At 43.2% G+C, this 13,194-nt stretch overlaps 1 protein-coding gene across 8 annotated transcripts in view; it reads right to left on the reverse strand.

Annotated features, from left to right (window-relative positions):
* Positions 1–1,719: 1,719 nt before the first annotated feature.
* The window catches only part of LOC143301545 (uncharacterized), a 92,197-nt gene continuing 80,722 nt past the window's right edge, over positions 1,720–13,194 (reverse strand). For all 8 annotated transcript variants that reach the window (XM_076615922.1, XM_076615923.1, XM_076615917.1 and 5 more), the window contains 3 exons: positions 12,756–13,194; positions 9,814–10,012; positions 1,720–9,555 (listed from right to left, as the gene is read on the reverse strand). The exon at positions 12,756–13,194 is cut by the window's right edge and continues 123 nt beyond it. In XM_076615922.1, the coding sequence (XP_076472037.1) occupies positions 9,435–9,555; positions 9,814–10,012; positions 12,756–13,194 (759 nt within the window). In that variant the 3' untranslated portion in view covers positions 1,720–9,434. The remainder of the gene's footprint in view (positions 9,556–9,813; positions 10,013–12,755) is intronic.

Genomic DNA, 13,194 nt, shown 5'->3' on the forward strand with positions numbered 1-13,194 from the left:
ACCGTGGATTAGACACGTGCATGTTACAGTGGATGACCATGGATTAGACACGCGCATGTTAAGTGGATGGCCGTGGATTAGACGCGTGCATGTTACAGTGGATGGCCGTGGATTAGACACGTGCATGTTACAGTGGATGACCATGGATTAAACACGTGCATGTCACGGAGTATGAACGTGGATTGGACACGTGCATGCTACAGTGGATGGCCGTGGACTAGACAAGTCTTCTCATGGAGGATGGCCGTGAACCCAAAGACATCATCTCCCCATATGGCCCAGCCCAGGCACCAGACGGTCCAGCTCTCAGTGGTCAATGACGCCTGCAGACTGGTTCTTTGGGCGCGCGACAATGAGGGTTCTTTGACGATGTCATGGGACAGATCAGGGTGATGTGTGCCACCTGAACCTTCCCCATCATTTTCCTTTCCATTTCTCGTTTATTTCTCCTTCCTGCCTTCCTACCTTCATTTCCTCCCTTCCTTCCGTCCTTCCTCCCTCACTCCCTCCCTCACTTCTCCTAGTTAGTTTTGTCTTGCTTGTTGCTTTTCTCTCTCTCTCTCTCCCTCTTTCTCTCTCTTTCTCTCTCTCTCTTTCTCTGTCTCTGTCTCTCTCTCTCTATGTCTCTGCTTTATTCGTTCTGTTCGTCTCTTTATTTATTTCTGTCTTTCTTTTTTAAATTTGAAGCCCCCCCCCCCCCCCGCCCCCTTCTCCCAGCAGAGATTATAATTATTGTTTTGTTTTGTTTTTTGCTCTTGGGATTTTTGTTTTTGTTGTTTATTTTACTTGTTTGTTTGCTTGTTGCTTCTTTTTGCCATGAGGGCCGGATGAAAAAAAAAAAAAGCACGTCCTTGCTTCCCTCATTAAAGAACATTCATTCATTCATTCAGTCAGTCTGTCTGTCTGTCTCTCTGTGTCTGTCTGTCTGTCTGTCTGTCTGTCTTTTCTCTCTCACTCTGTCATTTGTTGCCGTCGTAGTTACATGTCAAAATAAAAAAAAGAATCAACCCGTCTAGTATTGATGTGTGTGTGTGTGTGTGTCTGTGCGCGCGTGTGTGTGTGTGTGTGTGCGTGTGCGCGCGCGAGCGCGCTCACAAGCGTTTGTGTCAGTTTTCATTCAGACAGCAGCAGCAATGGTCAGATATGCAACAGGAACTACAACGACAGCAACAACAACAACAACACTACCACCACCACCACCACCACCAACAACAACAACAACAACAGCTCACAACTTGCAAACAATAACAGTAACCTTGTCTCTTTTATTGATCGCCACCCACCACACACACTCACACCCTTTCAGGGTCAACATGGTGGCAAATCAAATCAAACCAAGTCAACTCAGCTCATGCTGCTTTTATTGTAAAGCCAGGGAGGCGGGGTGAGGGTCGGGGGGTTGGGGTAGGGGTGGGGGTGGGGGCATTTCAGAAGCTAAATGGTAGTCATAATAACAATGGGTTTTTTGTTGTTTTTTTTAACTTTTTTTTTTTATATATATACTTTCAAATATATCAAATCCCAGTCAGATTTTGGTTTTGGGAGGTGGGGTGAGGGTAGAGAGGTAGAGAGTGGGGGATGAGGGGAGGGATGGGGGGTGGGGGTGGAGGGCGGGGGTACTGGGGGGAAGTGGGGGGGGGGGGGCGTAGGCAAAAACCTTGTGTATCGCAGTACTTTCTTCACAGGGCTTTATGAGACAACGGCAAGGTTATGTGGCTGTTTGTTTTGTTTTTTTTTTGTTGTTTTTTTGACTGGATCGGTTTCCTAGCCTTTCAGACTTGTTGATTAATTTGCTGGTGGGCGTGGATTAATATATCATGACGTAATATAATCATTATGACATATGTCATAGCCACTGATGTTTACAATACCCTCAACAACAAAAATTTTCTTTCGTGTTTTTCTTTCATTTTTTTGTTTGTTTTGTTTTGTTTCGTTCAAATGAAACACGTAATGGCACCGTTTGTATTATGTAATGCACGCATTTGTCCAGTCCATATCGACAAATAGATAAATAACAATATTTTTTTTTTACAAAAATATAAAATAAAAAAAAGCCAAATGAATCAGGCAGCCTATAGTGATTACGTAATATCAAAACTATGTTCAATGATGGTACATATATTTCTTGCATAATTCACAAAAAACAAAAACACAAACAAACAACAAAAGACTCGGCGCATCCCCATATATAAGGCGATTACTTTGATCGTTTCTTCTTTTTTAATTTTTGTTTTTTGTTTGTTTCTTTACTTAGCTACTGACTTGGTATTCTAGTTAGACATTAACACACACACACACACACACACACACACACACACACACACACACACACACACAAATTCTTCTGGATCTTTCTGCATCACACCGCACCTTGTAAATTCTCTGATTTAGGAAAGTTCTTATTCTTTTTGTTGTTTTTTGTTGTTGTTGTTTTTCTCAAGGCCTGACTAAGCGCGTTGGGCTACGCCGCTGGTCAGGCATCTGCTCGGCAGATGTGGTGTAGCGTATATGGATTTGTCCGAACGCAGTGACGCCTCCTTGAGCTACTGAAACTGAAACTGAAACTCTTCTGTTCCAGCAAGAGCCCTTGGCTCTTTAGCAGGTGTAAGTATTCCTTGTAATCCACGAGTCCGTACAAAAAATATGTTCTTCTCCCTTTGCCCCCATACCTTACGGAATTCTCTCCCTTCCAGTCTTTCGCTCAAGTCTAGAAATTCACTTCTTTGATGTGTCAGGGTGTGGAGTTCTGGTTAGGTGGGAGGTGTGTGTTTTGCCCCTATGTGTGTGTGTGTGTGTGTGTGTGTGTGTGTGTGTACGCGTGCGTGTGTGTGCGCGCGCGCGTGCGTTTGTGTGTGCGTTTGCGTGCTCACGTAAAGTGATGGTAGCTCTGTGCGTGGAAAGGCGCAATTACATATTCAATGTGAAATTATTACCATTCACAATTCAAAACACAGGTGATTTGAGACGACAAGGCAAAACGATGAGACAATTGATTCATTTCCCGCAAGGGTTGGAATATATCCTTAAACAATAACAGATCACACGACGTTGACAACGCTGTGTTCAAACAGCACATTTGGTTGTATGAAAAACAACAACAACAACAACTGTACATAGCAGACGCAGAACTGAAGTCTCGATAATTCGAGAACGGTAGCGAACAGATGGTGGCAATCATTGAAATACGTTTTTCAAGTAAGGCATTATTTCAATCAGTCATTAAGAATACCAAGAGGAAAAAAAAAAAAAAAGAAGAAAAAAAAAGAAGAAAGAACAGAAGCATTTACAGCAGCAGCAACAACAACAACATCGTCAGAAAATGGAGAAACGTATATATCAGTCCAACGACCGTTTGTATTAATAATCCAACGATGGAGCAAAAAATGAAATTGAACAACAACAAAAACAGAAAATGTTGTTTTTTTTAAAAAGGGATTGTTCCTCATCGCGAGCATCGACAAAAGTATAACAGACAAACAAACAAATAAAAAAAACAAAAAAACAAACAAACAAACAAACAACAACAACAACAACGGGATCGACCATGTGGAAAGGGTTTTTGTGAGTGGCAATTTAGGCACTGGTCATTTTGGAATGACAGCTGGAATGACTGTATGAAAGTGGACTTTTTCATGATGACAAAGGCATTGACCATTGTAGAAAAAAACAATATGAATAATAATTACGTCAGGGGGAAAAGAAAAAAAAACGAAGAAGAAAGTTTGGCAATGGTAAAAGGAGGCATTGACCAGCGTTGAAGGGAATATAAATACGTGATTTTTTTTTTTTTTTTTTTTTTGGTTTTTTTTTTTTTTTTTTGGTAAGGGAAGGCATTTGGTCAACATGGTACAACAACGGGAATAATCATATTGTAAGAAAGAAAAAAAAAAAAGAAGAAATTTATGGTAATTGAGGCTTTTTACCGATATAGGAGGGAATATAATTACGTAAAAAATGAACGGGTAGTAATGGAATGAATATTTCATCCTTCTTTTTTTTTCTTCTTTTTTTTTTTCATGTAAAGGAAGCATTGACAAATAACGACATGGAAGCTTGGACAGACGTATTGCTCTCGCTCTTGGCAGACATCATAACGAACACAATGTGATTATTACTTTGAGCTCTCTCTCTCTCTCTCTCTCTTGTCACTGTTTGTCCACATCAACAACAAACACTCACACCGGAATAGCGCTGGTGTCATGAAAACGTTCAACATAGAATCATGATGATAATCATATTCATAATTATACTTTTAGGCAAGGCACGCTGAGATAATTATAAGAAGAAAACTACCATTCAAAACAAGGCACACACATTGCCCCCCCCCCTCGACCATCCCACCCCACCCCTCTTCCCCCACAGCCCGCCTATCCGCCAACCCTTCAAATGATAACAACAAAAACAACAAAAGATGATAATAATAATAAATAATAATAATAAAGAACAGATGAACAAATACACAGATTGATACCAAGTCATAATAAGGCACAAATTCCCGCAAGGTGTGTTCAGTGAAGGCAATGCATGAAGGAAGAACAGTAACTACACTCAGATAATGTTTTAGTCACCACCGTTCAGGCAACGAGAACCACATTTGTTCTTCTGCATCAGGTTCAGTCGTCATGAATCGAAGAAGAAGAAGAAGAAGAGGAGGAAGGAAAAGAAGAAGAGGAGAAGGAAGAAGAAGAAGTGGTCAAAGAGGAAGAAAACGAACAGTAACTACACTCTGATAATGTTTTAGTCACCACCGTTCAGGCAACGAGAACCACATTTGTTCTTCTGCATCAGGTTCAGTCGTCATGAATCGAAGAAGAAGAGGAAGGAAAAGAAGAAGAGGAGAAGGAAGAAGAAGAAGAAGAAGAAGTGGTCAAAGAGGAAGAAGACGAACAGTAACTACACTTAGATAATGTTTTTACACCGTTCTGGCACTGAGAACCAAATTGCTCTTCTGTATCAGATTCAGTCGTCATGAATCGAAGAAGAAGAAGAAGATGAGGAAGGAAAAGAAGAAGAGGAGAAGGAAAAAGAAGAAGAAGAGGTCAAAGAGGAAGAAAACGAACAGTAACTACACTTAGATACTGTTTTTCCACCGTTCTGGCACTGAGAACCACATTGTTCTTCTGCATCAGATTCAGTCGTCATGAATCGAAGAAGAAGAGGAGGAAGAGGAAGGAAAAGAGGAAGAGGAGAAGGAAGAAGACGAAGAAGTGGTCAAAGAGGAAGAAAACGAACAGTAACTACACTCTGATAATGTTTTTCCACCGTTCAGGCAACGAGAACCACATTGTTCTTCTGCATCAGATTCAGTCGTCATGAATCGAAGAAGAAGAAGAAGAAGAAGAAGAGGAGGAAGGAAAAGGAGAAGAGGAGAAGGAAAAAGAAGAAGTGGTCAAAGGGGAAGAAAACGAACAGTAACTACACTCAGATAATGTTTTAGTCACCACCGTTCAGGCAACGAGAACCACATTTGTTCTTCTGTATCAGATTCAGTCGTCATGAATCGAAGAAGAAGAAGATGATGAGGAAGGAAAAGAAGAAGAGGAGAAGGAAAAAGAAGAAGTGGTCAAAGGGGAAGAAAACGAACAGTAACTACACTCAGATAATGTTTTTACACCGTTCAGGCAACGAGAACCACATTGTTCTTCTGCATCAGGTTCAGTCGTCATGAATCGAAGAAGAAGAAGAAGAAGAAGAGGAGGAAGGAAAAGAAGAAGAGGAGAAGGAAGAAGAAGAAGTGGTCAAAGGGGAAGAAGACGAACAGTAACTACACTCAGATAATGTTTCTCCGCCGTTCAGGCAACGAGAACCACATTGTTCTTTTGCATCAGATTCAGTCGTCATGAATCGAAGAAGAAGAGGAGGAAGAACAACAACAACAACAAGAACAACGAGCATAATAATAATAAGAAGACCACGTCAAAGAAGAAGATGTAGTCGAAAAAGAAGGTGGTAATGAAGACAATGATGTAAAGAATAGTTGATGAAGAAGTTATAAAAAAAAAAAAAGAAAAGAAGAAGAAAGAAAAGAAAATGACAATAATGATGAGGATGAAAAAAAAAATGATGAAAAGAGAAGAGACCAAAAAAATCTTCTTCTTGTTCGTAGGAATGGTAATCATCTCAGCACCAGTATCACTGAACTTCAGCAACAAACAGTGAAACTCTTGTTGGTGCTGACAAACGTGTAGCACCAGTACCTGAAACAGTTTTAGTGGTGGAAGAGAAGGTGGAGAAGTGGGAAATAAAATATCACGTACAACAGTTTCGAAGAAAGGCGAGAAAATGGTAATGAGAGTTTTATCTTTACCCACTGAGCCACGCACTTGATGAGAGAGCCAATGAACCAAAACGAAAGTTTGTAGCACGCTCTAGTTAGCTGAACAATTTTTTTTTAAAGAATTTGAGTCCTTCTGTGCTTTAATCTCTCTCTCTCTCTCTCTCTCTCTCTCTCTCTCTCTCTCTCTCCCTGTGTGTGTGTGTGTGTGTGTGTGTGTTCCCTAAAAGCGCTGTTCAAGTTTTGAAAATCTTTTCGTTTTTTTCCCTTTGTGTATATTATATACTTACTTCTTCATCTTTATCTGTGTGTACATATCTTGTGTGTGTCTGTGTGTGGGGGTGGGGGATGAGGGGGGCACGTTGCACTGTTGAAATCGCTAATCTGAAACGAATTTAGCCGTAACCAGTGGCATGTTTTTAGAATTTTTTTTTTTATCTTCCCTGAAATATAAAACATACAAGGGAAGCAATTTACTAAAGTAGATAAGCACAGTCGTTTCCCTTCCTCTGTGATCACCACAACGCCAAGGTCTTTTGACAAGGGAAGTCATGAGTGGTGAGGGAAAGGGGAATCTGGGAAATAAAAAAGGAGGAGGGGTCGTTTGCGTTATCTTTCCCTTCCTCTCTCTCTCTCTCTCTCTCTCTCTCTCTCTCTCTCTTTCTTCTTCTTTCTTTTCGTTGTTTGTTTCTTTGTTTGTTCTACTCTTTGACTCAAAACCGAATCATGCCCATTAAAAGATTAATTTCCCAAGCCCTTTTTCTTAATATTTTAATTTTTATTCTTTTACTAAAAAAAAAAAAAAAAAAAAAAAAAATCGGACAGATCTGTACTTCCTCTCAATTTAGGAAACACCCTTGATTAAAACAAACACGGTACAGACATCCTCTATGATTATACTGGTATCATACTCTTGTGCAAACAATATACAGATGGCCGGCACTGATACCAGACCATCATCGTGCCTATGAAAGAAAAAAACAACAACTCAGCTAACACAGACGAGAACCGGGGGAAAAGCGTTTCGTCTTTCACAGTGTCAAAGCACGTTAAGATCTTACCCATATGCGCTACACATCTGCTGTTAAAAAAGCGAGCCAGAGAGAGAGAGAGCAGTCATGGTGGTATAATTATACAGGAGCAGAGAACGGTAGAGCATTTACAGACGTTGAATATAACATTGCATACAGATCCCGGAGGGGAAAAAAAAAGAGAAAATAAAGTTGCACATTCCTAGGAAGAGAAGGAACAGTGTATAAACTCACGAGGATGCAATGTAATAATATCATATCATCGTGACAGTCATAGTTCTTGAGAAGCAGTCAATTAAACAATAACAACAAAGAAGAAGAAAATGCTGGAGAAGTATATAACATTTGACGGAAGAAGTAGAGAGGGTAAAAAAACCAACAGCAACAACATGTATTGGACGCGTATACATGCATGCATGCATGAAGAACCGGAATGTTTCAAATCGCATTTATGATCATATGTACAAAAAAAATCAGGTTGATCTAAAACTGCTCAGCAGTCTTCGTAACAAAAATGCGAACAGTTGTGGAAACCATTCTTCGTGCTTAAACTAAAATAGGCAATGAGCAACTTCGTTTAGAGGACTGGAATAACAAGAATAATGATAATACTTCAGCAACAAATGTCATCAACGGCATCAGTATAAATAGCATGTATGACGACAACATTGTCATAAAAAACAACATACTAACCAACTGCATCAACAGTAACCTGTCATAGTATTGAACAGGATCAGCATCAGCATCAATGCAAATACAAAAAAAAAAAAAAAAAAGAGAAAAAAAAACCCCACAAAAACCAAGTAAGAGTGAAAAAAAAGAAAAGAAAAGAAAAAAAAGAGTGCAATATAAAAGTCATCGACAAGAGTGGAAGCAAGGATAATCAACAACAAAAACGAGATTTGAAAAACATCGTTTCTCCTCCCCCCCACCCCCCTCCCTCCCTCCCACACACACACCCCTCCTTTCTTTGTTTGGACCTCACCTCTCTATCGTAGCCACCACCCTCCCATCCTCCCTCCCTCCTTCCCCCCCACCCTTTACTTTGGTACTTTAGCTGAAACCCTCCCCACTCTACAGCACACACACACACACACACACACACACACACTTCATTACAATCAAAAACAAACAAACAAACAAAACAAAACAAAACAGGGGAGTTATAAATGTTTGGGGTAAAACGTACCTCAATGGATACGTCATCTGCTGTTATTATTAATGCTTTTGCCGGTGACGGTCGTTTGTGTCGCTTTTACTGCTACAGCTACTACTACTACTACTACTACTACTACTACAACTACTACCACTACTACTACTAAGGATAATAATGTAATAATAATGCAGTGATCTTATCATTAGCATCATTATTGTTCGTTTTTTTTTTGTGTGTGTGTGTGTTTTTGTGTGTGTGTGTGTGGTTTGTTTTGTTTTTTTTACCTCCAAAAAGGGCAGTTATCCAAAGTTAGGCAGGAATAAAGAAAAAGAAAAAAAAAGAAAAAAGAATAAATAAAATAAAAGATTGATTTTGACGCATGGTTATCACCATAACTTTCTCTGTGAGTTTTTCTCCCCACTGCTGTTCAGTTTTTCTTTCGTGTTCTTTATTTTCCAACCCTGCCTCCACCCCCCCCCCCCCCCCCCCCCCCCCCCCCCCCGCACCCCCACCACCACCACCCCTCTCTCTCTCTGTGTCTCTCTGACATATACACAAACACAAGAATACAAGTGGCTTTTATCTTCATTCCTTTCAAGAGGTTTAAGTACCCTTTTGCAAACGATCAAATAATGGAATTTGAGGAAATGAGAGAGAGAGAAGAAGAAGAAGAAGAAGAAGAATTGCATCATCATGTTTTCAGTGTTTGGAAATAAAACGGCTGTGAGCAAAAAGATATCTTTCCACGCACGCACGTACGCACACACGTGCGCGCACGCACACACACACACTAGCTCAACACACACCATGACACGCACGCGCGCGCGCGCGCGCACGGAAACAATCCAAGGGAAGCAACAAGTCCAGAGATTCCTTCGCTCGCTTCTTCAGCAAGCTGCGCTTGTCTCCCTTTAGCTGCACTTCGCATGACACCATCACAAGGCAAGGCAAGGCAAGGCGACTGGATTTCTCAGCGGTTGTCGCGGAATTCTCTCCAGCCATGTGACTTGGGACCGAACTTGAAGCAGAGCTTCTTCGGGTAGCCTCGGTCCCGGGGAAGATCGTCAAAATACCCTTCTTTCCTCGAGTACCTGCAATAAATAAATTTTAAAAATTAAAAAAACAAAACAAAAACAAAACAAAAAACAAACAGCAACAGCAGTAGCAGCAGCAACAAGAACAACAACAAAAACCCAAACACTACATTCACAATCATTTGTCTTTAACGCTTTGATCTCCAATAAAGAGAGGATTAACACTTGGTGAGCACACACACACCGTGACACACACACACACACACACACACACACACACACACACACACACACACAACACATATCCCCACCGACCTCAGAGACCGGCTCAGCTTCTCGTAGGTCATGGTCTTCTTGTTCTTCTTCTTCTCGCCCCAGAGGCGGGCTACCTCGGAAGAGTGGAGGACCCTGAAGACGCCCTCCCTCTCATTCTCCCAGCTGATGATCCGCGGGCAGTAGTTGGGGTCGCTCAGCAGGTCTCGGATGAACTCCCACAGGTGGAGCACCTTGGACACTGGTGGTGAGGAGAGGACAGTGAGGATAGTGGTGGTGGTGGTGGTGGTCGTGGTGATGGTGATGGTGATGGTAGTGGTCGTGGTGATGGTGGTGGTGGTTGTGGTGGTGGTGGTTGTGATGGTGATGGTAGTGGTGGTGGTGGTAGTGGTGGGTGATGGTGGTAGTGGTGGTGGGTGATGTGGTGGTGGTTGTGATGGTGGTGGTGATTGTGGTGGTGATGGTTGTGGTGGTGGTGATGGTGGTGGTGGTGGTGGTGGTGGTGGTGATGGTGATGGTGGTGGTGGTGATGGTGATGGTGGTGGTGGTGATGGTGATGGTGGTGATGGTGATGGTGGTAGTGGTGGTGATGGTGATGGTGATGGTGGTGGTGTGTGATGATGGTGGTGATGGTGGTAGTGGTTGTGGTGGTTGTGGTGGTGGGGTGGTGATGATAGTGGTGGGTGGTGGTGGGTGGTTGTGATGGTGGTGGTGGTAGTGGTGGGTGATGGTGATGGTGGCAGTGGTAGTGGTGGTAGATGATGGAGATGATGATGACCACGACACATTAACTGGTGATGATAGTGATAAAATTGATGATGATTATGATGATGGTGATGGTGATGGTAGTGGTAGTGGTGGTGGGTGATGGTGACACAGATGATGATGATCGTGAAAGTGATGATGGCAACTGTAATTATGATAAAACAAAAAGTAAAATAACACAAGAAGAAGAACAATAACAACAATACGAAGCAAAATCATGATAAAAATGCTCATGATGATGACATGATGTCATGATAAACTCTCTGTCTGTCTGTCTCTCCCTTTCTCCCTACCCCCCCCCCCCCCCACCCCACCCCCACGCCCCTACCCTCTCTCTGTGTCTTTCTGACCACCACACCCACCTCCTACACCCATTCACCACCACCACATCCCATCCCACCACTAAACACACACCGCTTTGCTGAAAAGATGGGTTTTTGTTTGTTTGTTGTTGTTTTTTAATAATCTTTTTATTTTTTATCAACGAGGATGATCAGACCCTGCAGATGGCGATACGATCACCTCAAGTGGTCTCGGTCGGATGAGTATGTTGATAATTTTCTCTTTTTTTTTCTTTCTTTTTTTAAAATTTTTTATTGGAGGTCCAAAATGCGGAACATAGACTGAAAGAAGAGAGAGAGAGAGAAGTAGAGAGAGGGAGGGAGAGAGAGAGAAAGAAAGAGAGAGAGAGGGAGGGAGCGAGAGAGAGAGAGGGAGAGAGAGGGGGGAGGGAGAGAAAGAGAGAGACAGAGAGAAAGAGAGACAGAGAGGGAGCGAGAGAGAGAGAAAGAAAGAGAGATGGAGAGAGAGAGAGAGAGAAAGAGAGAGAGAGAGACGGCGGGAGGGAATGAATGAAAGAAAGAACGGAGGCAAGAAGGAAGGAGGAAAGGAAAAGAGGATGGAATGAAGAGATGAATGAATGATTGAGAGAAATAAAGAAATATACAGAAATCCCCACAGTGAAAGAAACAGAAAAAAAAGATCATTTTACAGACGTAAAGACACGATATTCACCAACTTGCGATTTCACGGCACACACATACAAATGCGTATATAATGAGAGGCACCCCCCCTCAACCCTCATACCCCCAAACACACACACACACACACACACACACACACACACACACACACACACACACACACACACACACACACACACCACCCCACCTCTCAAACGTCCCACCACCCCACCAACCAAACACCCTACTACTACCCCACCCACCACCCACCACCCGTACATTCAAACACCCCACCACACCACCACCCATACACCCCATAGCTCAAACACCCCACCACCCATACACCCCATAACCCAAACACCCCACCACCCATACACCCCATCATCCAACCACCCAAACATCCAACGACCCCACCACCCAACCAACCAACCACCCACCGCACAACCTATACACCGCACCACCACCAACACCACAGCATACACTCCCAAAGGAGAGCAGCCTTGAATATCACACAGAGAAACAAGTGGTGACCCCCCCCCCAAAAAAAAGTAAACCAACGCAACCCAATACAGCACAGCAGAGCCAGCACAACAACAACAACAACAACAACACAACACTACACAGCACAACACAACAACAACAACAACAACAACACAACACTACACAGCACAATGGCAGCACAACACAACCCCCAAACCCCCCATCTACCCCCACACAACACAACACAACACAGCACGACACGACACAGCACAATGGCAGCACAACACAACACAACACAACACAAAACAAAACAAAACAACACAACACAACACAACACTACACAGCACAATGGCAGCACAACACAACCCCCAAACCCCAACCAACACTCACATCTATCCCCACACAACACAACACAACACAACACAACACAACACAGCACAGCACAGCACAGCACAGCACAACACAACAACAACACAACACAACAACAACACAGCACAGCACAACACAGTAACAACACAACACAACAACAAAACAACACAACAACAACAACAACACAACACATCACGACACGACACGACACAGCACAGCACAACACAGCACAACACAACAACAACAACAAACACAACACAACACAACAACAGCACAACACAACCCAACACAACAACAACACCAACAACACCACCAACAACAACACAACATGCCACACCACCACCACCACCACCACCAAACCCCCACCCCCCCACCCCCCGACCCCCCTCACCACCACCAGCACCTCACCTTGTCCTTTCTTCCTCCCAGGCTTCTTCCTCTGTCCCTTCATCTCGCCGTCCACCCCGCCAAGGTGTCGCCCCGACCGCGTGGAACTCTCTTCCATCACCATCCGCCCCTCCTCCTCCTCCTCCTCCTCTCTGGAGACGCTGCAGGTGTAGTCATGGTAGTTGCTGTTGTTGGTGGTGGTGTTGTTGTTGTTGGCGTTCCTGTTGTTGTTTTTGTTGTTGTTGTTGTTGGTGGTGGTGGTGGTGGTGGCGAGGGTGAGGGATGGGTTGATGGTGGTGGGAAGGTAGTTGTTGTTGTGGTGGTAGTGGTTGTTTTTGTTGTTGTTGGGGTGGTGGGGGTGGTTCTTGGGGCGAGGGGTGTGGGGCTGGAGGGTGGCGTAGGAGAGGAGGGGCGAGCAGGAGGAGGAGGTGGTGAAGCAGGAGGAGGAGGAGGAGGAGTA

Source organism: Babylonia areolata, chromosome 27, assembly GCF_041734735.1.
Source record: "Babylonia areolata isolate BAREFJ2019XMU chromosome 27, ASM4173473v1, whole genome shotgun sequence".
Classification (NCBI taxonomy): domain Eukaryota; kingdom Metazoa; phylum Mollusca; class Gastropoda; order Neogastropoda; family Buccinidae; genus Babylonia; species Babylonia areolata.